General features: G+C 41.4%; 2 protein-coding genes and 1 long non-coding RNA gene across 9 annotated transcripts in view; 2 read left to right on the top strand and 1 right to left on the bottom strand.

The window, feature by feature from the left end:
- MAEA (macrophage erythroblast attacher, E3 ubiquitin ligase) overlaps positions 1 to 11,824 on the bottom strand; it is a 53,475-nt gene extending 41,651 nt beyond the window's left edge. For 2 of the 5 annotated variants that reach the window (XM_087735990.1, XM_087735993.1), the window contains exon 1: positions 11,517 to 11,644. In XM_087735990.1, the coding sequence (XP_087592116.1) occupies positions 11,517 to 11,585 (69 nt within the window). In that variant the 5' untranslated portion in view covers positions 11,586 to 11,644. Of the gene's footprint in view, positions 1 to 2,118; positions 2,295 to 11,516; positions 11,645 to 11,665 lie in introns of those variants that run through there. The other 3 variants (XM_087735992.1, XM_087735995.1, XM_087735994.1) reach the window with 3 other exon arrangements.
- LOC148051339 (uncharacterized) lies at positions 171 to 9,506 on the top strand. Its single transcript, XR_015699588.1, has 3 exons — positions 171 to 1,222; positions 3,391 to 3,525; positions 6,716 to 9,506. It is a non-coding gene; the product is annotated as an uncharacterized LOC148051339 (long non-coding RNA).
- A 541-nt stretch (positions 11,825 to 12,365) lies between the features above and the next one.
- Positions 12,366 to 27,117, top strand: part of CTBP1 (C-terminal binding protein 1) — a 253,787-nt gene continuing 239,035 nt past the window's right edge. For all 3 annotated transcript variants that reach the window (XM_087735798.1, XM_087735797.1, XM_087735796.1), the window contains exon 1: positions 12,366 to 12,457. The gene's annotated coding sequence lies outside the window, so the exon portion shown is untranslated. The remainder of the gene's footprint in view (positions 12,458 to 27,117) is intronic.

The raw sequence follows: 27,117 nt of genomic DNA, 5'->3' as shown, positions 1-27,117 counted from the left end.
GACATGGTCTCCCGCAGTACCCTTGTAGCCAAACTGGAGAGACATGAACTGAATGGCTGGAATACAACACAGGTTAGGGACTGACTGGACAGCCAGGCTCAAAGAATAATAGTCAGTGGTTCAAAAGCTCTCTGGTGGCCAATTACAAGTACTGCTTAACTCCTGAGGAATGTTATCAGCTCCACCATACATGTCTTCTTCAACCATCTGCACTACAGAACAGAACACACAATCAGAAAGCTCACAGAGGACAACACACTGGTGGAGTGCTTGATAATGCTGGGTGGTAGAGCTGCCATTCGGAAGAAATGACAAGCTGGAGAAACACACCAAAAACTCCAGGAAATGCAATCAAGGCAAAACCCAGAGCCCTGCACTTGGCACAAAACCACCCCATCCATTAGCACAGGCTGTGGAATAACTGGCTAAGACCCCTTCTGCAGAAAAAGATGTAGAGGTTCTGGTGGACAGCAAGTTGGACACGGATCAGCAACAGACTCTTGTGGCAACGAACGTTAACCACATACCAGGTGGCATTAACAAGATTAAAGGTAGCGGGTTGACAGGAGTGATTGTTCTTTACGCTCAGCACTCATGCAGACTCATCTGGAATACTGATCTGGTTTTCAGGTCACTTCCCCACCCCTGCCAAAGAACAGATGTTGACAAACTGGAAAGAGTCCAGAAAGCGACCACCGTGATGATTTGCTGGCTGGAGGATACAAAACCTAAAGAGAGGCTGAGTGGTTTGTTTCACTTGCAGAAGGGAAGGCTACAGGGAGTTGGGAGCAGCACAATCTGATAGAAGTCTTCCACTACCTAAAGGTGAAGGTCATAGATAAGAGCTAGCCAAACTTTCCTCAGAGTTACAGAGCAAAATGAAGGAGGCAGAGTTGACAACTGTCAGCGAAGAAAATTCCAGCTGGACGTAAGGAAAAAAAATATTTTAACCAGGAGAGTCGGTAAGCACTGAAACAGCAGCCAAGAAAGGTGGTGGAATCTCCACCCTTGGAAACTGTCAGAACTAGGCAGGACCCCGAGCAACTCAAATTAGCTTTGAAGTTAGCCCGGATTTGAGCAGAAGTCTGAGCTGCGCTGTCTGCCGAGGTCCTTTCCTACCTTAATTTTATGAATTCATCTAAATGAGACTGGATCATTGATTCCCATTGCTAATTTAGACACCAAATTCATCGCCATATGAAGACATGAATGGCCATACCAGGTAAGACCAAAAGTCCCTCCTCTGTCACTATCATTTCTCTGACAGCAAGGAGAAAGGGGATGGCACTTAAAAAAGGCAAGAACACAAAGTTATTAATCCCAAATAGTCTCTTTGGGCTTCTTGAGCCAGAGGTGGGAGTTTTATAGTAGAAACACCACAGGGTGTTTCTCATCCATGAACTCTGCTGGTTGCTGTTGACCTGTAGAATTTTAGCACTGCAACATCCTGTGGTGAGACATTTCACAGCCTCGCGCATTGTGTGAGGATACAATCCTTGGCTTTGTCTTGTCAACTGCTAGCCTAATTTGAAACCCTTTTGTTCTTGTTTTGGAAGAAAAAAGGGAACATTCACTCTCTTCTATGCCTCTCATGTCTCTTGAGATTGAAGGGGCTCTTTCTAAACCATTCTTTGAAGACAGTCTTTCCATACCTCTAATCATTCTTGCCCTTCTGCAGACATTTTCCAGTTCTACTACATCCTTTTTCAGGAATGAAGGAAGGTAGAAAATAAGAGTAACTCACACACTTAAGAAGAAACTATGGATTTTCATTGCTACTTAATGAGGTTCTCCACCCTTCCCTTTCCCAACACTTTTGTCCTAGTTAACATTAACCTGATCATTCCCATAAAACAAGCACTATAACCCCAAGATCCCACTGAGCAATGATGATCATTTCCAACTCAGTTATTGTGTATGTAAGATTAGGATTCTTTTTCTTTCCACCTTACCTAAAAACTCTATCACACTACACTTGTCTATATTGAATTTCATCTACTATTTTAATAGCCATTCAGTCTCTCATTATTCTCCTCCAATGCTTTATACTTGGGTGGTATCTGTAATACCTCAATTATCTTAGTATCATCAAGGAAAACAGATCATCTCCGCACTCACCCTATCCTCCAGGCTGTTAAGACAGCTGAATATCAGCAGTACCGGCAGACATGCCAGCAGAGCCCCAACACTAACCTTCCATTACAGAGGTTGGCTACTAAATCTTGATGTTTGTTTCTTGTCTTGCCCAGTTACCTATCCACATGAGGACTTCTGTCTTCTTTCTTTCAAGAGTTCCTAGTAAGGGATATTTCCAAAAAACATTCAGTAATACAGATAAGCTATCAACTAAATCCACCACCACCTCTTTTTTTTTTTAAATAAACATAGACGTCCAGTATCTTCACATGGCATGACTTTCCTTTTTAAAAGTCACATTAACAGATGTACACATTTGATTAGTCAGGATAGTATTTCTGCATCAATAAGCCATTGGTTGGAAGGGAAAAAAAAAATCAATTACATGTATTAAGAATCTCACTAATATTTTACTTAAGAAAGTAGAAGCACTGAAACAAAGTCTTCTACTTTGCCTTTCTTCCACAGCTATCAAAAAAAATGCTCAGACTACTTCAGGAAAAATGTGTTTACCAGTATTTATCAGAGAATTTCCAGAGAATTAAGGGGAGGACTGGACAGAGGAGAAAGGGATTTTCCCTAAGCCAAATAAGCTTATTTATAAATAAGTGTTACATCCTGCATTTCTGCTCTTTTAGAGGTGTAGGATGTTAGGCCAAAGTGTAATGGCTACTGTGTGAAACTTCAAATACCAGCCCGATGCTGCCCACAAGTTTTCCTAACTGGCACACAGTAATACTGAAAGATTGAATTGCACATGTTTCTTTCATAATTATAGTTCTGTGAAAAATGTAAGCCTTTATGCTACCACAAGTCTTTAGCCTTACACTAGACCTTTAGCACACCAGTTCTCAAACTGGTCACATCCTACAACATAGGCTAGATTCCTTCTTCACTTACGCAGATTCAAGCCTAAAGAATTCCAAATAAAAATGGAAGCTGAAACCCAAACAATCTCTTTTGGACCACAACATTAATCAAAACGAGTTTCTACCCCGCAGTGACTGCATATAGGAAACTAGTTCAGATGTAGCAGAAAGAAATAGAAAGTAAAAACCAGTTTGTATAGCTATCATTTGGTTGTTGGAAATTATAGAGTAAGAGTGGTACTTCAAAAAAGTCATCACAATTGAAGAAAGAATTATTTGGTGGTGAATGCAAGACCATTAATCATGCCCCAGCCTCCTGTTAACAGGAATTTTCAAAGTTTGGGTTTTTTTTTTCTTTTTTTCCTCTAAAAACTGATTTTCACAGAAAACAGTACAGACAATAGAAACAAACATCATCTGCAGGTTTGCAATTCTGTAAAAGAACATCAGATTTCCTCTTGTATTTGGGACAAAGAAGATAATCAGATGTAACTTGACAGCAGTACCAACTCATATGCAGGTAAGTTTTAACTATATATCCTGACTTTACTGATGTCTGTGTGAATCATCCTTCTTTATGTTACAGTCTCACAGCTGAAAGCAACTCCTTGCTACATAAAGTTTAGAATTTTTTTTAACACAAATACCTACATTGTGTATCTTTTCAAATGAACTGAATCATGGCCAGGAGGGAATTTGAAATGGATTTTTAAAAATCTTTGCAGGTATATGATGTCAGATAACTAGTTGGAAGAAAAAAAAAAGTTTCAAGAAAAATAAAATGAGAGTCCTACCAGATTAGGTGGGGGTAGCCATTACAGAACTATGCTCTCCTTTCAAGGGTCAGAAAAATTATGTGCTTCCTCTCCTCAACTGTGTTACCTTATAACACCTGAAAAGCACCAGAGATTTGCATGAATCTACAGGTCTCCAAGATAATTCAGTTGAAGACTTTCTGAGGTATAAATAAGCTTTTTCAAATGCCATATATTGTGCCCTTATATGAAACTAAGCCTAGCCACAGATAGGTAGGGAAAAGAAAGTGAGAAGTGCAGTGATGAAACTGTCTTTCAAAAAAAGAGAAGCAAAGACAACTTAGCTCTACTTTATGCAAGATGAAAGAGGAAGTATGGGAACATGGAAGAAAAATTAAGTATCTGCTAAATAGTTTTAATAAACAGTGTGAAGAGAAAAGGTAAACCCAGCAAGAAGCACCTTTGAACATTAAGCTGTTTCCTTGAGACTCCATGAGATCACCATGCTCACCTTCAACAAAACAAAGTAGAGGACATCTATTATACATGATGCCATTTGAAAAATGAGGCAGGGTGCAATAAACTATTGCAAATTTTCCCTCAAACCAATAACAATTAAGCATTTCCATACAGAATTACTGAAATTCTGTATTTTTTGTACACTTCCTCTATAACTCTTGGATCATTTCAGAACTGAGTCAGCACCATTACTTGTCACTGAACTCATCCAAAATGTAAATTATATCACCAGTTATTCACAGAATGAATTCTTCTAATGTGTAGCTCCTATCAATCCCTTGAAATAGTAATATTTTATCCTTTTTCTAGGCAAATCAGAAAAGGAAAAGAACGTTAAAAGAAAGGAGAAGTTGTAATATTTTGGGAATGAGAGGCTTAGAATAATGGCTAGAATTAGGTTTAATTAGGTACGAGCTTTAATATGAAGTCTTGAAGAGACACAGATCAAAACAGACAAAACAATTTCATAAGCCTAAGTGCAGTTGCAGATCATTTGGGTTTAAAAAAAAAATAGTTCTTTTTAAGAACAGTTTCAGTGGTTTTGAAGTGTAAAGCCTAGTAGTTTTCCTTAGTTAAAAACATGTCAGTTTTACAACTCAGGAAGACAGCACTGCATATTCTAGAGCAGCTGTGTCTAGAAAGAAAATACCATTATAATATTCAAAGCTGCTACTTCAATACAGGAGAGAATTGGCAGCAAAAATTCTTGGACTATCCATCTGCTACACACGTACTTACTCAACAGAAACAACTATAATCCTGCAAAATATTATCCTTTTACACAAGCTGCTAGTAACTTATTACTGAATACATTATGAACTTCTGAACAAGGTTTCCAACAACAAAATTAAGTGCTTTACAAAGACATTTTACAGTTGTATAAAACTGTCTTGCATCCTTACGTAAGCAAATTGACAGCCATTTTAGAGTCCTGTCCAGAGCCACACTAGGGACATCAGAGACCAGCCATTTTCACTATACCTGTTCATAGCTGCCATCTTGGACTCATGCCTCAAAAGAAATTTCTTCATTTTTCTCCTTTTAGCAGAAATATTTGAGTACTAACAAAAACCTAAGCATTCCTCCCTGTCTGAAGAAGCGGTTGAGTTGCTAAGCTAAGGTCACACAGCAGATTTGTGTCCTGAGCAAGTCCCTTCATTTGTTTTGATCCTTCTTTCTTCTCCAAATATTTGTTCATTTTAATCCCAGTATCACCTCTTTAAATGAAAGAGGTCATCGTTCTCCTGCATGTTTGCACAGTCCAGACACCATGATACTAGCTGGAGCCTTTAGGCTAGAGATCCCATTTCCAATCAGATTGCTCCCAAAATAACCTATTCCAGCTGAAGTGACAGCATTTCTCCTAAGACAAACAATTAAGGATTATTGATTCAGCAGACCTATATCAGAATATATGAATGACCAAAGTTCTACTCAATGTATTATCTGTTTTACTTTAGTTCTCACTAGTTTACAACTCAAGGTAGTCCACAGAGCACTCAAAAAAAGCTGAGGTGAATAAAAAGCAGGTTATAAAGCAGTTAAATTACTGGCTATCACAACAAAGATATCCTAACAAAAATTCGGTTTATTTAAATAAGCAATAATGTATTGGAAGTAATCAAGTAATGTAACGTATTTGACATTCTGGGTTAGCAAATACTTCCTATATAGTGTATCTTCAGGCTGTACGCTATGGGAGGCCAAGTGTACAAGGAAGCAGTTTCTTCCATTTACAAGGACTGATGGATTTTGTCCGCGTGCCCTTATAGCAAATACCCATCTGCCAAAACAGTACTTTCCTAAATCTATGGGCCCAAAAGCTGCACTCTTATGCTGATTAGTATAGGAACTACTGAATTGAAAGACCATGGGAAAAGGTTCAGAGAGATAAGAAAAATTGACCCTGGGTGGTCCATAACATCCAGTAAGAGCTCCACTCCCATCACACAAAGTTGTGAAGCATTTTGCTCTTATTACGATGGTTAGTAAATGTTTGAAGTTCATCTTTACTTCTGTTTCCCAGTTCTTGAAAATCATTCACTATGCAAAGAATCAAATATTTCACAGATTTTCTTGCTTCATGTCAACATTTAAAGACTCCAACATGTTAGTTACTATACAAACATATTATTTCTATACCAGAAAACATACACAAACCAAACTCAGAAGATCACAGGGCACTGTCCTGTGAAAACACTACAAATCAAGCATGCTGCAACTGTGAATTGCAACATCAGATAAGTATTCACTTTGAAGATACTAACAGGAGGTCTTCTGTAAAATGTCTGAGAGTATTTTTCTCAAAGTATTTTCCTACAGGCAGAATGGAATACTGATAATCAAGCAGTATCTCTAGCTCATGGCCGCACTGTTACTTATTGCCTTTTACTGTGTTTGCTTCCTTCATTAATCACTTTGAAATGTGTTTCACAGTGAGTGGGGAGGGGTAGAAAAAAAGAGACCAATCCCCACAGGAGCCAACCGCTACTTTAGCTGCTTTCCTATGTCAAACTTGTGAAGTCCCACAGTATCAGATTTTTCTCAAAACACAGTGGGACGCAGAGCCCAGGGCAGAAGAACAGCAGCAGTACAAAAGATGTCACGCTTGTTTGCTGACACACAGACGTGATGTGTTGAAACCGGAAGTGCATTATTCAGCAACACACAAATGCTTGGCATGGACACTCAGTGCACACTTGGTGAGTCAGAGCACCCAGTCTGAAGACGGATTTAGGGTGAGTTATGAGCATTCACACCGAGTTAGGGCAGAGCTGACTGTTACCAATATCCATGTTTTGCTTACTGTGTCAACCTTCTACTTGAGAAGCATTTCACAAATCGAGTGATGACCTAGAAGTGCTATGTAGTTTTTTTATACACTGATGTACTGAAAGCGCATTAGATGTTACAAGTTCTGTTACTACTGTCCTTCTCAAGTTCTGCCTGAACCACTTTCACTGAACAACTTTTGCTGCTATACGTTCAAAGTTTTCTGAAAGTACTACGTGGCTCATAATATCAAAGTACAAAGCTATGTTCAAAAACAACTCAAACTGAAGCTTATAAACAAGGGAAAAAATAAAGTAGTGCAACCAATTACGCAAAAAATGAATCTTGCAACTTTTTTGCTTCAGTGGGAACAGAAGTTGACCTGAACTGTTTGACATCTTCATTAGTGACCTAGATGACAGGTCAGAGTGCACCTCCAAAGTCTGCAGATGATACAAAACTGGGAGGAGTCATTAATATGCCAGATGGTTGCGTTGCCATTCATACGGACCTCTACAGGCTGGAGAAACAGGTAACCAAGAACCTCACGAAATTCAACAAAGGAAAATGCCAAGTCCTACACTTGGGAAGGAACAGCCACATGCACCAGTACATGCTGGAGAGCAACAGCTTGGAAAACAGCTTTGCCGAATAGAACCTGGGGGTCCTGGTGGACAAGTTGCCCATGAGACAGCAACGTGCCCTTGCAGCAAAGAAGGCCAAGAGCACCTGGGCTGTGTCAGGAAAAACATTGCCAGTGGGTCAAGGAAGGTGATCCCCCTCTACTCAGCATGAGTTAGACCCATCCGAAGTGCTGCGTCCAGTTCTGGGCCTCCAGTACATGAGAAACATGGACATACTGGAGTGAGTCGAGCAGAAGGCCACAGAGATGACTAACAGATTGGAGCATCTGACATACAAAGAAAGACTGAGAGAGCTGGGATTATTTAACCTTGAGAAGAACAGGCTTGGGAGAAGTCTTGTCAGTGTGTATAAATACCTGATGGGGAGTAAAGAAGAGCCAGACTACTCTCAGCAGTGCCCAGTAAAAAGACAATGAGCAATGGGCACAAACTGAAATACAAAAAATTCAATGTAAATAAAAGATTTTTTAATACCATAACAGCAGTCAAACACTGGAACAGGTTTGCATAGAGAGGCTGGAGTCTCCATCTTGGAGACAATTAGGAACAGTCTGGACATGGCCCTGAGCAACCTGCTCTAGCTGACCCTGCTTTGAGGGGAGGCTATTAGACCAGACTGGCTTCTGAGGCCCTTCCTAACCACAGCTATTCTGTGTTCCGTGGACTCAGGATATTCGCTTCATAAAATCCTGTTCTCCTCTCTAGCAATCAGGTAAACGTGGTATTTTCATAAGAAATTAATATCTTATTAAATCTGCTGCCAGTATTTCCCCAGCCACAGCTGCCAACAAAAGAAGCCAAACAGCAGCTCTGAGAAGGTGCTCAAGTATTCTGTGCTTCTACAGCTCTCCTTTTGATCAGCTATTTTTTAAAGCAGTTGCAGCCCAGCTAACCCTAAACCATTGCCAATGAACAGCCCAGATAAGAATATTTTCACAAGTGATCATCCCTGCTTTCAGGTCTTCCATCTTCCAGTTCTGGGGTCTTACTCCATATAGTTTGCTAGTTCAGTTTAATAATCATTCACACATCCAAAGATATGGATGAATTATCTAACTTCTTGTCATCACTTGTTTATTAGTGTTTCAGCAAAGAACTACGATAACAATGTTCACATTCATTCACTTCTAAATTGCCAGCTTTCACGTTACATGCTCTCAGATGAGACTAGCATAATTCTCAATCAGTCAGCTTTTTTAAAAAAAAGAAAAAAAAAGATTCCACAGCACTTTGGAGAAAGAATAGCTGGCAACCTTCTTGTCCTTGAGAAGGGAGAAGGGACTGGAGTAGGGAGGAGTATTCAACTGTTATTTTGTACACTTAAATAGCTTCCCTAGATTCAGCTGAAGAAGTCTATTTACTTCCCCCGTGCTGCACTGTTGAAGAATGGCTGAAGCATTTCCACTTCTGCAGCAACCACAATTCAGCTATGGAAAAGGGATTTCCCTTTGCAGTTTTAAGCACTCTTTCACATGAAAGGCACTCTGTGGAACATACTGTAAGTGTAGAGCCATTACACAACTATTATCTAGTGATGTTGGCACAAGGAAGCTAGAGGGAGGAAACAGGAAGAATATAAATACAAGTCTACAATCTTTTGTATTTTACTCACATCAGGGAAAATCACCAGTGTCCAGAGCTCCAAGAGAAATATCTGAGCTACTGTGTTGGTGGACAACATTAAAAAAATAAAAGTGATACGCATTCATTTCACACACTGTTTGAATAAACTGGAAATAAAAATTCACAGAGGCTCAGTCCCATAGAAACTTTCAGGCACCTGCCTCCTATGAACAAAATCGGATTTGAGATCAACTTACTTTAGTAGACTTCATAGCCTTAGTGTTCATTTCTTCCTGCTGCTTCTTCACCTCCACCACTAAAATGTTTTGATATATGACTCACAGTTAAGAACATTTAAGATGATACATTCAAAAGATTTGAGCAGACACTGTTCTGGCAGGTTTTTTAAACAATGAAAAATGCTATTAAAGATTACAGGAACAACCCAGAAGTTGAATGCGTGCTGGGAAGACTCAATAAACATCACCTTTGCTAGGAAATTAAGAGTTTCACTGGAAGGGTGTCTCACCCTCTTACTATTTAGCTTTCCAACTTTACAAACAACATTCCATTCTCTTATGTATATTTGTGTTAAGATTTTTCAGGGAAAAAGAATGCTTGTGGAAATAAAAGAATTAGTCCAAAATATTCTCTACCTTTTAAATGGCTGGCACTTTGACAATTCATCTTAAGTCATAAGCAGCAAAACAAAAACTCACTGATCCTCACTGCCAGTAATTTTTCAGGAATGTAACAAGCAAAGCTGTGATAACAACTGGAATATATCTAAAATGCAGTCTTAAAATTATCTTCTTAACTTTAAATGCCTTCACATTGTTCTGGCTGTGGAAAGTGCTAGAGCGCTCTTTACAGTTATTTTAAAATTTAAGCCTGACGCTGTCAGCTTTTGTCAGCTTTAAGGTACTTCACGATGACAGAAAGATGCCTTCATATGTAAAACGGGAAACAACACTTTGTCCTTCTGCTTCTTGGACCTAAGTAGAATGAAGCTAGGAGAGTGGAGAAGGAGGACCCGCACAAGAAGAACATGGCTAGAAAGCCTGCAAAACAAACACTGCAAAGAGCACACAGCACTCGGTGTGTCAAAGCGCAGCATGATCTCAGCACAACAAACTTTACTTTGCATAAACATCTTCTATAGATGAAAAAAACGTTGATACACTGACATGAGAGATGTTTAAGTAAGCATTTGGCGATAGAGATCCTCCTCCTAGCTCCCTTCCACAGTTACTGCTATTAATGCGGTAGCCTTACTGTATATACAGCACAGGACTTCAAACAAAGGTTTCCATTGATTCCTCCGAGCATCATCCTTCCAGTTCAACAATTCCTAGAGGCGATGACCTTAACGCTCAGCACCGAGTCCTTCATTTGCTTTACAATACCTAGTTAAAGCCAAAGACCAGCTATGCAGTCTTGGGAAACTACCATCCTTCAGACAGACCCAGTGCCTTACCGAGCACTCCATGCTTTTACCAAACCGTGAGTATTTCGCTTATTCGTCTCTACAGGCCTCCAGTCTTTTCCAGTACGTTTGTCCCTTTTTATATTTAAAGCTCATCTCCATCTTCGGGGGACCAAGAAGCCAGGGATCCATATTCCACTACCACCTCCACTCCCTCCCCTTTCACACGTCTCCTAACAACGCCACGTAGATTCGGCTGATCCCGGGGGATGAGCATTTAAAGCGACCCCGGGGCCTCCGGAGCCACCCTTCACACGCCCCCCAGCCCTCTCCCCCCCTCACACCACCCCTACGACCACAGCTTCGCCTCGCCACAAGGACCTGGCTTCTCCTCTCCCGGCTCCTCCAGCTCTCAACCACCCTTTTTGTGTGTGTGTGTGTGTGTGTGTGCGCGCCCAGCGTGGCCCGGGGGCCTCCCCCTTCACCTCAGGGCACGGAGGCGGCCGGGGAGAGCCGCATATTCCAGGCACGTCCCTCACCCTCAGCGGCGGGGGAGGGGAAGGGGAGAAGCCCTACCGGCATCAGCCCAGGCGTCAAGCGGAGGAAAAAGGCGGGGGCGGGCGGGCACCCGTGCGGTGGGGACCCCCCCCCCCCCCAGCCGCAGCCCCGGGGGCCCCAGGGGCTCCTCAGGCGGGGAGCGGGAAGGAAGGGGAGCCGGGGTGCCCGGCTCGCCAAGCCCTCATCTCCCCCGCAGCGATGCTCCAGCGGGACGCTAGCGGCTTCATCGCTCTCCTCCGTGCCGGGGGAGGAAGAGAGGAAGCTCGGCACCCACCTTGAGAGTGGGATACTCCTGCACCTTCAAAGTCATTGAGAGCTGAGCAGCTGATTCCTGCACCGCCATCTTGGATTAGGAACCAACCTCCTCCCTCCTCCTCCTCCTCCCCCGCCCTCCCCCAGCCCGGAGCGGAGGGAGCTACCTACAGCGCGCGCGGCATGCCGGGCGATGAGGGCCTTCCTCCGCCCCATCCCTCATGGAGACGGGGCGAACCAACGCCGCCCGCCCCCCCTCACCCCCCCCCGCCGCCGCGGCGGCGTGGTACGCTCCGCCGGACGGCGATGGTGGCGGAAGAGCAACAGCGGGGCGAGAGGCGCCGACCAATGAAGGCCGCCCTTTCGCACGTTCCCTTCGTGAGAGTCGACACCGCCTTAGAGCTTGAGAAGCCGCGCCTGATTGGGCAGCGGGGCGGGGGTGGGCGGGGCCGCCCGGGTGCGCGGACAAATCAAGCGGAATGACGGCATCCAGATAGGCGGGATTTTTGGGGGTGATGGACATCCAGCCGCCCAGTCGCGATAGAGAGAGCTTTCCCATCGTCCAATCAGAGTCTCCACTAGAGCTCAGTAGGCGGGACCTAAAAGTAAATTTTGATGGTGACTTAAAACGGCCGTTTTAACACCCCCCGAGGTGTCCGGGAAGGGGAGGGGCGGGACTAGGGGCGGAGCCCGGAGGAGTCGGTGCGGAACGCGCTTTGATGAGCAGGGTCTCCAGCCAACGTCGTTGCGCCGCCCTGCTGACGGGCAGGGAGTTGAGCGAATGGATGACGGCGCCTGGGGTAGGGCGGGCGGGGCAGCGGCGGCGGCGGCCCGGCGTGTGGCTGTGTGTATATTGGCCGGGGAGCGGGGGGGCCGCCCCTAGTAAGTTCCGTGGGGAGGAGAGAGTGAGTGAGAGTCAGTGAGGCGGAGGCGGCGGGAAGAGGTTTAAATAGCGGAGACAGCGTGAGTCCCCTTCCCCTCAGCTCCCTCTCCTCAGCGCCGGGCCGCCCTCGCCGCCGCTCTCCCTCAGCCGGGGCAGGCGGAGGCGCCCGGCACGGCTTCCGTCCCGCAGCCCGCCGCGGAGCTGCATGCCCTCAGCGCTGAGCGGGGGGGCGGCCCCGAGCCGCTTCCTCGCCGCGGAGGGGAGGCCGCGGCGGGGCCCCGCTCCCGGGCGGGCCGGCCGGCGCTAAGTTTCCCCGGTGAGACGAGGCGCGGGGCGGGAGCAGCTCCCTTGGCAGCCGGGCCGGTCTCGCCTTCCCCGCGGGGGAGGGGGGTGGGGAGGGGGGGTTGGCTCCCGTTCGGCCCTTGAGGAGTGTGCCCGGCCGGTAAGGAGCTTCTCCCGCCGGCCCAGCGCCCTCCTCCCCCGGCCGGGGGTGCGCGGGCGGCGCAGCCCTGCAGCTCCCTCCCAGGGCGGGGTGGGGGGGACATCGACCCCCGGCGGCCGCGCTGGGGAGCGGGGCGGCGGCTGCCCCCCGCCCGGGGCCCGAAGTACCGGCGTGCGTGCAAGTTTAGAGCAGCCGTTCTCAACTTTTGGGGTTTTCATCTTTTTTTTTTTTTTTTTTTGTGTGTGTGTGTGTGTGTTGGTTGGGTTTGCGGGCTGCCGGCTGTGCCTGGAGGGAGCGGTGGGTCTCCCCGCCGGTGTAACGCTGCGCTCGGGAGGCTTGCTTGTTTTGCTGGCCTCTTTTCAGTCCCTCAGAGTGGTCCTGGAGCTGGTGGGCCGTAAGGTGAAAAGCACTGGTTTACACGAGCAGTAGTTCCTCTGCTGAGCGTACGTGAACGTTTCCATATAAGAAAAGGGACCTGGTCCTGCAGCCTGTCTCTACTTGTGTGTCTGAGGGAATAAAAACACTCTTGGAGTATTAATCCCCTGGCTATTGATACAAAAGCTACTTTCTTGATCATATGTAGAGCAGCATCTTGAGATTCAACCCTAACACGTGCCCACTTTTAGCGCCCTACGTGGAGCTTCTCGCTGTGATTTGAGCACCTCAGCGAGCGAGAGGGAGGCACTTTGTCAGACCTCGAAGCTGTTGGGTCTGCGGCATCGCAGTAAGAAAGTGGAAACATACTGATCAGGAGCTGTATGTGCAGCGATATAAACTTTCTTCTGTTGAAGTCGGTGACAAAAGTTCTGTTTCTCGATGCAGGCTCTTGCCATTGTCAGCAGGTGTGTTTCAGGTAGTGTGCTGTTGTGGTGTGAGGCTTTAAAGAGACCCCAAAACCTGTATCCATTAATAAGCGTGGTGGTTTTTGCTGTCTTTCCTAAACTTTTCTGGTCTGCAGAAGACTGTAGAAAAATAAACACAAGTATTTCCAGCAGGCCAAAACACATTTAACTTTCATGGTTTGAAAGAGCAAGTCATATTTAACAAGTATGTTTCTTAGAATATTTGGTAACATTATTTATTTCTAATGTGCCTGGGCCCCGTTGCACTGAGAGCATCTTCTCTCCACCACAAAGGGCTGGTGGTAAATACAAGAAACTGTGTGAAGTCATGTAATTGAGTGTTAGATTCTCTTCAGCTTTGGACTGCAAATTATTTACTTGTGTTTACTCTCAGCTGCCCTGGCATTCAGTCTGGTGCTGGCCATAATCAGCAAATGTATGCCTAAACATAATTTGCCAAGCCCACACCAGGTGCAAAGCCTTTGTTTAAAAAGTATATTAGTAAAAACATTTGTGTTAGTTATACCTGGGATTAACATTCATGTCTAGACACGATCTTGGGGCCGGATTCTGCAAGAGGATTTGTGTAAGGAGGATTTTGACTCCATTAAGGCTCTGTGCAGGGAATGGTTCACCTGAGCTTGTCAAGTGGAGGACTGAAAACTTAGCTCAATTGTTGCTGTATTTACAGACATAGTTATGTGGCATTGTAAATTCTTCCTGTTGTTCCTGTCTGTCTTAAATACTCTGTAAGCTAATATTTAGAAGGAAATTTGCTCTTCAGTATTCCATATCATTGATGTTACTGAACAGCTTGAACTTGGCATACTTTAACTCCTTAGGCCTGTCATGCTTATAGGGACTGAGGAAGTGTGACTGTCCATGTAATTTACCTAGTCATATATGTATTGGTCCAAAAAACTTATTTGCAACAGATGTTTTATATGTAATCCTTTAATGTTCCCTTCTGATAATACAGTAGCTAGTGTAATGTAACACAAATATCCTATGGATGCAGGTTATGTGCTCAGACTATATCTGTCTTTAAACTGGAGAATTATTGGTGAAGGTTTGTCAGACATTAGTAGCCAAAGTTAAAAGGTTTGCTTAATGGAACAGATGGCCAAGCAACCATCATGTCAGAGAAAACAGCATGTATTCCATGTATTCTTGGTTTAACACAAGAGGGAGCATGTCTAATCTTTAACCTTTAAATATTGCAACTTCAGAGAGGACGCTTTAAGTGTTGAGTGTCAATTAATTTGTGTTCTAGTCTCCCTGTGCAAATATTGATACAACCTGTGCATATTTCTGGCATGTTTTCAACTTCAGGTTGCAGCTGTTGATTTGTAATATAAATGTTGGCGTGATAAATGTGGAGATAAGAACTAAGCTAATGATCTTTTGAACTTGTTAAAATCTGTAGTTTCCTGCTGAATTTGACAAAATATTTATGGTTATTGTTATTCCTGGGAATGGTTATTCATATACAGAGGTTGTACTTTGTTCTTTAATATTAGGTTAATAAATGTCTTCTGCTTAACCTACCATACAGAGTTATAAAGCCGAGGCTTAATTTAATTAAATTTAGTGTAATTACCAATACAACTTTGCTTTTACAGTTCTTATAAATTCTACTGCTTTATTCTTAAATAGGAAATACAAATTTGGATCTACTAAGAAGGTTTGTGTACTGTATCTTGTTTATTTTTCCTCGTCCCCTAGTGGTGTAAAAGGAAGAATAAAAATCAGCTTCCATTTTCTATTTCTTGGCATTGTCCAGTTGAATCATAATCTATTAATGTTTGTCCTCATTTAGTGTCTTATTAATGTGAATTAGCAATTAGTTAAAATTAAGCAACGCATACAGAATACTCCAGACCTTTAGGAGAACCTTACTCATTTGATGGAATCTTAAAAGTATTTCCAATAGTCTTCCGCTTTGCCCCAGATTAGTGATTACAGAAAAATATCTGTCTACCACAAAGCATTGCATGCAAATGATGTATCTTTCATAAACATAAATACTCTGTGTGTTATTTGGTGGAGCAAAGCAGAAACCTTAGTGCTCTGCTTCCACATGCTGAAGAAAAGTGCTGTGGATTGAGATTTTACTACACTTGCTTCTCTTCCCTCTGTGGACATGACAACCTCTGTGCCAGGGTGGCAGAAGTGAAGGCGTCACCGTCATTTCTCGGTTTAGCAGATGAGACTGGCCTAAGCCAGTGATCGAAAGCCCTGTCTTGCATCAGGTGGGAGCAGAGGTTGCCCCACTGGCCAGAAGAGCTCTCTTCCCCTGAGCAGATGGGTGGTGACTGTGCTGTCCATCTTATAATGGAGAAGTAGAAGCCCTCGCTATATTCTTCTGGTGAATTATGATGTTTATGAAATATTTAGGACCTTACCTTTAATCCATGTTGATTTTTTTCTTCTGAACAATGGGAGAAATTTGGGGTGTGTTTAACACCTACTGTGCGCAGCATTGTACAGAATAAGGTGTTAAGATCAAAGCAGCTTGTCTTTAAAATATGCCAGGCAGCTGTCTTCGTAAGACAGAAATGCGAGGTGACCTGTACTACCATCAGATACCTTGAGACAGATATTCAGTGTGATGACTTTTAGAAGATAATGAGGATGAGACAGTTCCTACTGGGGAAATTGTTGCTTTACTGAGTTATTCGCAGCAACCGAGCATTTTTAATGGATTGCTCCATTTTAATGGATGCTGCTTGATTTTATATAATACATATGCAACAGTACTGCGGAGTCAGAAGTTCACAGAGAGCAGAGACACACGTTTTGATGAGCAAGTGTTGATATACTGCGTTTTGTAAGGATCGAATGAGCTGCCTGTTGTCTTGGCTATTCCATATCAGTCAAAAGGGACAAAACTTAGGCTTTGGTTTTCTTGCCCAGCAGACTTAGGCTGTTGCACGATTTTTACGTTAAGTGCATATTTTTTTACTTTAAAAGAAAGTAACGATGTGACTGTATAGTTCTTGTTTGGTGTTGTAACTTTAAGCTTACAACTGAAGAGTGTTTTAGTGTATCTGGTGTATGTAAATAGGCTGGAGAAGTTGGTGTTTTTATTTCTGTAGCTGAGAGGAAATTACCAACAGTGTAAAAACCCAACAAACGAACACAAAACAGCCCCCACCAGCAAAACCCAGCGATTAACGACAGCAGGAGAGATGGCCCTGATATGCCGCAGTTTAGAGCATCGTTGTAAAGTAGTAATTGCAGATCAAACGCTTTGTTTCCTTGTTTTAGCATGATTATAAGGACACTTTCCTTATCAGGGGAGAATGTAGATGCGCTCAGCAATTGAGGTTACGAAGTTGCCGTAATGGATTAGAGTTGAGACCTCAGCAGAGGCCATTGCCTGGGCTGAATCAGCTGTGTGAGCAGGCAATTTAATATCTCCCTTACTAATCTCGTACCTTTCAGGCAATGCATGCGTGTAAAAGTTATTTAGAAATCATTCCATGTTTACGCAAACCGGTTTGCAGGTGTCAGGGTATTTATTAATTTGCTTTTATAAAAAAAAAAAGCGGGGGGGGGCAAAATTCACAGTGGAGATGCAAGTCTTGTGAAATCTCGTTTGAAAAAGAGGAGTTGTATTTGCATAAGAAATGGCATGTGGGACTTACTGAACTGGTAAAGTGCACAGCCTCCTCTAACTTTCTGAATGGTCTAAATGGCTGTTTTAAAATGCCGAGGGGAGGGGCTGTACCTGGGAGAAATTTTTTAGCCGTGAGCAATTTTTGGTTTTTGCTTTCTGAGTTACAGCCCCCTGAAAAATGGGGGGGCTTAGAAAGAAAGTGCTGACACAGCTTTAACTACAGAGCAGTGCCCTGCGTGCTGCTGCAAGAATTGTCCAGGCGGTGCTTTCTGCTTTCCTGCCATTGTGCTTTACATGCCTTTAATTCATTCCATTTTTAACTTTCCGAAAGTTTGATGTTATTTAAAGCCCACGGTGTGCCTGCAGAAGCCAGAGGAGCAAGGCTGTCAGAGTAGCATGGACTTGTTAATCTCAGCCTGATCTTGTCAGTAACAGCAGAGCAGAGGGAGAGCAACTCCGGCTGGGGCAGCGCTCCAAAGGTTTGTCTGTTATTTTTATACCTAAATTACGTCTCGGTAGCAAACGATTCGGTCTGCGGAGGGTTGCTTGGGATCTGTGGGTTCTGTCGTGGCAGATCCGTGTGCGTTTCGCCGCGTTGTTTGTTTGCGGGAGGGGAGGTTTGCCGCTGTGTGCAGCGGGGAGAGCGAGTCTGCTGCGACCGGGGGAACGCTGAAGAAGAAGAAACCCTGTTGGTTCTCCATGCAAATGACCGCTTTGGTTGTAACAAAAGCCTTGATGTTGGGCTTGGAAAAATGATCTGACAGTGTAACAACCCCAGGCCACTTTCGCCATGTTTTTGTTTATTCATGTTTCATTCCGTTTTCCGTAGCTATCTCGCAGATGTTTCCCATTTCGCTGTTTTTTGGTTGTTTTTTTTTAACACCGTTGAGCCTTTTCGGAGTTAGCAAGAAAACGTGTGAAAGAATGTTAACAAAACAGAGAGGTGTTGCAGATGTTTATACTTTAGTTCTTGCGTTGCGCCTGACGATACTGGCAGAGGGATACAGTGCATACGAAGGAGCGTAAGAAGCATCTGTTTTAACTGCCGAGCTTGTAATTTCGAAACGTGCCCATTGTAACTTGAATATTAACATAAACAGATGAAGGGAGCGCGTTCCCGGTACAATGTGGCTCGTCGAGATCTCATTTGTTTGCTACTGCTTTTGGGGAAAAAAAAAACAAAACAAAAAAAAAAGGGGCGAGTAAGAGCAAGGGAAGGAATATCAGTGACACAACATGTATGCTCCTCGATAAACTCCTGCCATCTCGGAGTGCCTTTAAATATTTGAACAGCTTCTGTTAAGTCAAATAAAATTGGTTACCATGAGAAACAAAAAAGTCTAATAGAATAGTTGGGCACGCTAATGAAAATCTGAATGTAAAATTGGCTCAGAATCATTCAAAGAATTGAATTAGACAGAAAATCTTTTTAATAACAGTCATAGTAACACGTTTAAACATTTTAGCTTCTGTGATCTTGGAAAACAACACACACAGTATAGAAATAGCAGAGGTGGATGGTATGTTATCTTACAGTGGCATGAATTAGAATGTAATGTCTACTAATGATATTAAAATCAGTCTGTTTGTAGGATTTTATGCTTGTTGAATGTATCGAGGCATACACAAATAAAATCTTAAATCTTAAAGGACAATGATTCAATGTCCGGAGCCAGTGGTTAAATCAGATGTGGTAACTATGGTGAGAGGTAAAGTTACTTAGCTTCTCACAGACCATGCATATGTGGATTTCTTTTCGTATAATGGAGATTAAGGAGAAAAGGATTAGAAAATCTAAAGAGAAATTTTGAGCAGGAGACCTGTAGCCTTGCTCTGGGAATTAACACTGAGGAGGCTTTTAGAACAGAGGCAGGGTGGAAGTAAACACTCTGTTGTAATATACATTGATGATAATTCTAGAAAGCAATCTTTCTGGTTGGGAATATCAACAGCAGCTCACGCATACAGGAATGAAATCAATCCTCTCCATATTAAAATAATCCGCCTACTCCAACGAAACAAAAACAGAACCCAGCATAGATTTTTACATTACCAAGTGACAGCAGCATAAGATCAGGTAAAGTCTGATATTCTGAATTAACTCATTTTAGGTTCTTGCAGAATTAAGCGATATTGATTTATTTGGATTGCATGGCATGCCTATTTTTAAGCATGCATATGATATGTATTTAGGATTTTTTTTTTTGAACTTCAAAAATGGTGGTCATATGAAATGGAAAATAAAATGAGAGCTTAGTATTTTAGCTGGTAAATACTGGAGGAGTTTGAACTGCAGCCAGAGAGACTGTGACCATGTTTCTGATTTTCCTTGAGTTGAGAGGGTTCAGTGTTACCCTGAGCTTTTCAGGGAAGAACTTCAGATTATGCTGATCAGCTCAGAGGGATATGGGAAGGATTGTCATGCGTGCACATAGAAGTCAGATGTTCTGAGAGCCACCAGAGATCCTAATTAGTGATTAGCTATTTGGAATGCTTAGGAAACAAAAAGAGGAGAGGTCAGGTTTAATTTCCAGTACATTCACAACTGCAGAGACATCTTGGGGATACAAGGTATGTTCAGCTTTCCAGTAACAGAGGTTAAATTGTACTGGGGTTTGGCAATGTATTGGAAACATCTTTAATCAAAATATTTTGAAGTTTTGCGTTTCCCCTCCTCCCTGCCCAACATAGTGGTTGAAAAGCACTTGTCTTAGGAGAAGTCCACAGGGGAACTTGTAGTTCAGCATAGTGTAGACACTTGGTGTTACAACTTTTAAGGTGTTTATGGATTTTCTAGGAAACACTTTTAGCTTTTTGTGGGTCATAATCCCACACTTGCCTTTCTCGAGTGTTCTAAGAGTGTGTTATCAGGTACCTGTTTAGGAGACTGCATTCGCAACTATGGTGCAACAGTGCGGGTTAAACCTGTGAATGGGATGTACGCTTTTGGACTTCAGGCAAAAGGATAAATAATAGGCCCAAGAGCAATGTAATTCACATTCGTTACAAATTGTTTTCACAATAAAAATGATCAATTCAAAATTTATTGGTTTTTTTAAATTGTGATTTCTTGAAAAGTATAAAAACTCACTAATTGTGTTCTGCCCGAATAGGGAGGAAGAGAAGGAAAAGAAACTCCGTTGCTGTTGTTAGTGGACAATATTTTGCTTTTTTCCCACTGTTGGAGTTGACATTTGAATGGAATTGTACGTTGTTATTGTGTTAATAATAGATTATTATTTTAGATGAAAATTTTTATTTATATAAAAGATTGCTATTTTAGATTGAAGCAGAAAGCTTCCATAAACTAGAGCAAAATTCAGATACAGCTGTTGATGCGTGACAATGCATTTCATTGTTCAATGTATTTTGAAATTGTTTTATCCTTCTTTATTAGGATGTGCTGTGTTTAAGAGTGATATATCTGATATTTCAGGCACAGGACGCTGTACAACCTAATGGATAGGATAGTTGAATCGGAGCAAACAGTGTTTTTCTTGCTTTGCTATTGGGTTAGGGCAAGTCAATTCACCTTTCTGTTTCTGTTTTCCATCTATGGAAGAGGTATAATGATAATTCCCTTTTAAAGCACTTCAATATCTGCTGATGAAATTTTGAGATGAGCAATATTTTTGTCTTATAGCAGCACATATGACGAGTAGATAGTGGATACTCACATAATATTTGCATCAGAAGTCATTAAGCACTAAAAATATTAAACCACTAGTGATTCGATAAGGAAGTGCTTCCAGAAAAAAGCTCAGGGCTAGCGCTGATGAGGTATTTCCAGACTGTTGTTCCTAATTGAGAAGTTTTGCAGGTAGTTGAGTATCAGCTGGCTGGTTAGTACCTTGTTGTTGAGTATTGACAGGTTATCGGTCTCTGCTTTAAAGTTTCGAACAAAAGATGGGCCTTCGTTGACTTGGTCAGCTGTTTTGTTGGGATTCAGCCAGAAGTGTAGTTTTAGAAGCGTCTTAGGATGCTGGAAAAAAAAGAACTCTCCATTTCCCCAGTGAGACTCTTCACATTAGTATCGGAGAACCTCTGGCCTTCTCGATTATATTTGTAGGTTGCAAAACCAAGAAATGCAAGCTTGAGAATTCCAGTGCAAACAGCTATGTTTGTGCTCAATCTCAAACAGCTGAATAGTTTCACTTGTCACTGGGTCTACTGAAGTGAACAAGGATTTTCAGGATTAAAGTTTACAGTATTTATCTTGTTCTCCTTCTGTGTGGTCATGGAAATTCTCCAATGCAATGCGAAGTCTGAAGTGTTCTAAGATCTTTGAGAGACGATTCTTGCTCCATTTGCACATCATGTGAAGCCGTGTAAATTGGTTTCAGGTGCAGCGTGGGGTATATGGCATAGCTTAATGCTGAAAAAGTGTGAAACAAAGTTTAGAAAGAATTAGAGTGGACGGTCAGCCTGTACAGGTTATCCATCGCAGTTGGCAAGAAGGCTTATCGTTTGTGGCTTGCCAGGGACCGATTGGTTTAATCAATTGCCAGAGAGGAACAGTTAAATATTAAATTTGATGGTAAAATTTAAGAAATTATAGTTTGAAGTACAAATTGCATCTTAAATTTCCACGGTTTCCTATGTGTTACTCCGATCATCTACTCCTATCTTTATGGATAGCAGAGTCAGTATTTTGTTACTGAAAATGGCCATTTGCTGTTTTCTATTCATGGATATAGTTGAAACAGCCCCAAACACTTTAAAAAATATACTTTTATTTTGTTGTTCAAAGAACAAGATTTTATTCTAAAAAAACCTTTAGAACAAATTTCTCCAACAGTTTTCCATTTGACAGGAATATTTTTCTTTATCTGGAGAACAAGCCAATATGGCTTAGTGTGTAAAATTTGTTTATACAATGGTATTTTCTGTCTGCACAGTGCCTGGAATATGTCTTAGCACATAAATAATCGAATAAATAAAAGTTTTTGTACCTAAACAGCTTCTGTTTATGTTTCTCAGTAAGAAGTGTGTGTGTGGAGAGGGATTCTTTTAGCTTTGAGAAACTGAGTGCATGTTCCATCTAATAAATTATGTCATTTATTAGCCTGGTAAATCTTAGAGCATCAACTACGTGACAGTTTCCCTTTAGAACAGTAAAGATTAGGTGGGATTTCTGAGGAAATCAGTATAACTTGTGCTATGTTGTTAATGTATTTCTCTACCTTTCTCAGATAACTGTGCTTGGGTTTTGTAGAGGAAAGTTAACCAGTGAGAATGGTGTGAACTGGTAATGCCTGTGCAAATTGGAATATCTTCCCTGCATTCTGCAAGGAAATAATGACAGTTTGAAAGCTTTTGCGTGCCCTTTTTTGTAGATCTTTCATCGTTGCCCTGCTTTGCTTCCTGATACACCTCCAGAAGGAGTATGGCGTGACATTTTCTTGTATCTCCTCTTAAATTGTAAAATGTATGTGGATGCCCTCTTCTTTTTTGGTACTTCGTTTATGCTGCACTGTGACAGGCAAGTAGAGGTAGAAGTTGATATTTAAAGAATATATTATTCTAAGTACTTTTAAGCATAGTATCTTTTTTTGAACATCGCTCTTCTTTCAGCCTCCATTTCTGCAGTAAGGGAGTAATATCAGTGTCATAGTCATTCTGACTTTTCCGTGTAAGTGATGTGAATTTGATCTAATGCAGTCAGTGTATCATTCGTCAGGCCCTCTGGTAGAAATAGATAGGAAAAACAAAGTCCATGATATCCTTCAATGTGAGTTGAGAGAGAAGGTGACCAGTGGAGTTCAGATTGTGAGACACAGTCAAAGAGATCTGTTACACTTAGGTTGTTGTGCACGGGTTGATGTGTTTCCCCGAGTGCTGGCACAGAAATTAAAGATAAGATCCTGTTTACTTTTAGGGTCAAAGTATCTGGGAAAGATTCTCTGGAGAAAAAATTGCTGTTTCCCATTCTACTCAAAAACTGTGGGACAGGAAATTGATTTTGCAGATTTTTACCTCCTGGGAAGTCAGCTTGAAGAAAGTAAAGATTGTGGTAGAGTCTTTGCACTGTAAAAGTTAAGCAGATGAAATCCTTTAATTTAAGATATACTGTATTGCTTTCAGCCCTACATTGTTACACTGGTGAAGATGTCAAAAACAAGGTGATGTATTCATCCCTGTAGGAACAATTCAGATTTTAACTTTTCTGATCCCGATGTGACTAGATCAAAATAAACAGACTTGCATCCTGATTGTGTATCAAGGTTTCTGGACCTTATTGATACTTATTTTGAATAAGAGTTAATTAAATCTAAGTCATGTTGCTTTTAAATTGAGCATCTCTGCCCTCCCAGTTAAGAGAGGACTTAATCTGTGGAAGTGCTAAAAACTTGGACGAAAAAGATTGCCTGCTCCTGCTGTGACTGGGGGGAAGCAGTGTAAACCTCCAGAGGACAAGAAGCTAGCCGTAGAGTGCACAAGTTATAAGAATAGATAGTTTCAAGTTTCTAATTAGCATTGTACAGCAAAATTAGTAGATACATAGATAAGTATGGCAGATATTTTAAGCACTCTTTAATGCTATTTTAAGTTTTGGATGCTTGCGTTTGGTTTTAAGCTATTTTGTTCTGTATTTGACTACATCTTTATCTCTGTTCCTCATTATTTTTTTTCAGTGTTTATGGTTGGTTGATAGTGTTTTGCCTTGCAGTAGTGTGTTCTAAATGTATATATTTATTTTTTTTTTTTCTGATGTAGCACCCATTGGTGATAATACTAGTCACAAGTTTCCCAGAAATGCCAATAAGATTTTCTGTTCCTTTGGATGTGTTTCTAGATGGAGCAATGTCTGAATTAGGTAAGGAAAGGCACAGCAGTCTATTCTTGAGGTGCTTCATAGATTAGCAAGCCTGAAGATGTTAAGTGGGTGTTTTCTTGGGGGAGAGGTATATAGGATAAAATGCTAAACTGTCCCTTCTTCTGGCATACAGGCAGCGTGTTCTAATGAAAATTATGAGTATAGTCTTGAAAGTTCCTCAGTGTGTTTATGTTTGCTTCTGTCTCAGGAACCAACTTTTTGTCAGCTGTTTTCTGTCCCAATGCTTTGATTTTGTAGGCATTTTTCCATCTTCCTAATAATGATGAATTAGAGTATTGTCAGTTGGAGATCCACAGATTATATCAGTGAGTATCGATAGAGTCCAAAATCTTTTCTAGTGTTTTGAGAAGAGGCAATGACATATTCTGACACTTGAAAGGTAGGGTTGAAGTGTGCAGAGCACCATGCTATGTATTTCTGCTGGATGTTTTGGGAGGAGTGTGAACAGTTTGAACGGGTGTCATTTTCAGGAAGCCACTTCCCTGAGTGACAGCCGTTTCCATGATATTATTTACTGTGAATTCTGGCAATGTCATAATTAGAAATTCATGTTTGAGAAGAAATGATCTGGACATGGAACAGTAACTTGTTTAATATCCAGTGTCCATTTTTGACTCTTCCTTAAAGTCAAATACCTCTCCTTTGTGATACATTTAATAGCTTTGTGTTATAAAAAGTGAGGGGTTTTGTGTAGAGTCTTAACTGCAATGTTCAGACTGGGCTAACTTTGTATCCTGAAAGGTGTTGTCTTAATTTCATCATTTGGCTTTAAACTTTAATTGCTAAAACATGTTACCATTTACCATTTTTGTTAATGGGTTCACAGGGGGCTTTTTTTAGAGGTACAAGCATTAATTTCTAAGAGTATGCCTGCTGTAGTTTCAGCATTCTTTCCTAAATTTGTAATTGGTATAAAATTGGTCTTAGTTGGCACTAATCAAATTTATGTTCTGGAAGAAGTTATTGTGGGTATGTGTTGAAGTCCACAAAGCCAAGGTATACCTAAAGTTGCTATGAAGGCTTTTTTTGAGCCAATGGTTATTTATTGTAAGTATAGAAAGTCTTTAATGTTAGTAGGCTGTTATCCAATGCTAATTAAAAATGACAGTCACTATCGTTGCAAACAGTAACCACTGAATACAAAATAAAAACATCCAAAGCAGACTATTAACTGCAAAGTGGCTACAAATATCAAGTGCAGATACTAATTTGTCCTGTCATCTTCAGAAGTTAGCCTACAGTAAGGAACCTATCTGGTGATGTGTTTTTTCTCTTAAATTAGCTTTCTTGCTATTAGCAGTCTTTGCATGTCCTTTAGAGCCTTGAAACGAAAGGCATGATGTAAACAATAGGTGTTATAAAGATCAGATAAATTTCATATGATTTTTTTAAGAGATATTTGTGGAGTTCTGGCTTAGACTTGGTGCATAGATGTTATGTATTTCATCAGCTTGGGATTGCAGTAAAATTTTAATTTAGAAATAGTGTTATGTCCAGCTACTTGTCAAAATAATCCATTTCTCTTTATACTAATGGCTGCATTATTTAGTTTCACTGCCATGAAAGTTTTACGCAGTTTGCAGCCTGATTCAGTGTTTTTTCAAATTGGTGTTCATGTTGATGTCAAGACCGACAATAAAAATAGGTCTCATAAAAAGTGTAGGATAAAGCACTATATTGTAATTCAACATTCCATTTTTGTTAGTTGTTCAACATCTGGATGCATACCTCTGGATAGGATAGTTAACTCGAGATTAAATTAAAACTAAATTCAGTTTAAATTTCAAATGAAATAACATGTTGACACATTAACTATCGCTATTCTGTAACAAATTGTCTTTTATTATGTGTGCGCTGACTCTCTATGGAAGAATATAGTTCTTTCATAAAACCATTATGAGTAATGAAACTGGTATATATACAAAATGAGTAATACATGGGGGTTTAACAAATAACTGATGTTTCAAAGGAGGTGGTTTCCAGCAATATTTTCTTGTCAAATGTGGTGTAGCCTGTAAGCTTTGTGGGTGCAGCTTATCAGCAGAATAAACAAACATCCTGTCCCTCTTTAGTCTTGCTACCGAAATAAATAACACTACATTCAACCAAAAATATTTTACGTTGTCAAAGACAAACATGCCATGGCAATTGGCAGTCGCGTGCCCCAGAGCAGACTTTGTGATGAAGGCTTCTCTTTTCAGCACTGACTCTTGAGTAATTAGGAAGGTTATGCTAAGTAAGCATCGGGGGGAATTTCTGCTGCAGTTCTTGCGTGGGAAAAGAATTTGTCACATTGCAAAACACGGATCCAACAAGAATCTGGAATTTGAATGGACAGGCCAAAAGCTTCCATTGTTTGAGTTTTCAGAGATCCTGATACAATCCAAAAAGGGTCTTGAGAGTTTTCTGTTTTCAGAGATGTGTGCTAAATCCTGTGTGAGATTAATCTATACAGAATATATATTTAGACTGGTTATAGTGCTTATTAAACCTAGTTATAGACCAGTTTTCTGTTCTGCTGGATGCTATGTCAATCTGAAAAAAAAAAGGTGTATCCTTGAAGAGTCTGTCAGAGTATGAATCAGGAAACAGACGATGGATTCACACAAGGAGTAGTTAAGTAACTGTGACCATTAACAGAAAGTTCTCTGCAAGCCTGATGTGCGGTGCAGGTGAATTATAGTGTGACGCTTGCTTGGAAGTACAGCAAATGTGCATTGGATATGCTGAGCTGATTGGTAGCGAGAGGCTGGCTTTCATGGGCTCTGATGGACTAAATGAGAGAGTGAAGGTAAGATGATGACAGGCTGTAGTCTCAAAAATATCTACCTTTTTTTGTCACGCTCCTAAGAAAGAAGATTCAGCCTCATCGACGTCTGTGTACCCTGTAGATGCTTAGAGAGGAATGTTTCAATGGATCTTTCTGCTCTTTCAGAGCAAAAGGTGTCCTATAGCAAGTTGTGTAGTCACCCGATTATCTATATGATCCTTCCTCT

Source organism: Nipponia nippon, unplaced genomic scaffold, assembly GCF_047370975.1.
Source record: "Nipponia nippon isolate SJK-2023a ecotype South Korea unplaced genomic scaffold, ASM4737097v1 scaffold_6, whole genome shotgun sequence".
Classification (NCBI taxonomy): Eukaryota; Metazoa; Chordata; class Aves; order Pelecaniformes; family Threskiornithidae; genus Nipponia; species Nipponia nippon.
This window is presented reverse-complemented; position numbering and strand designations above follow the sequence as displayed.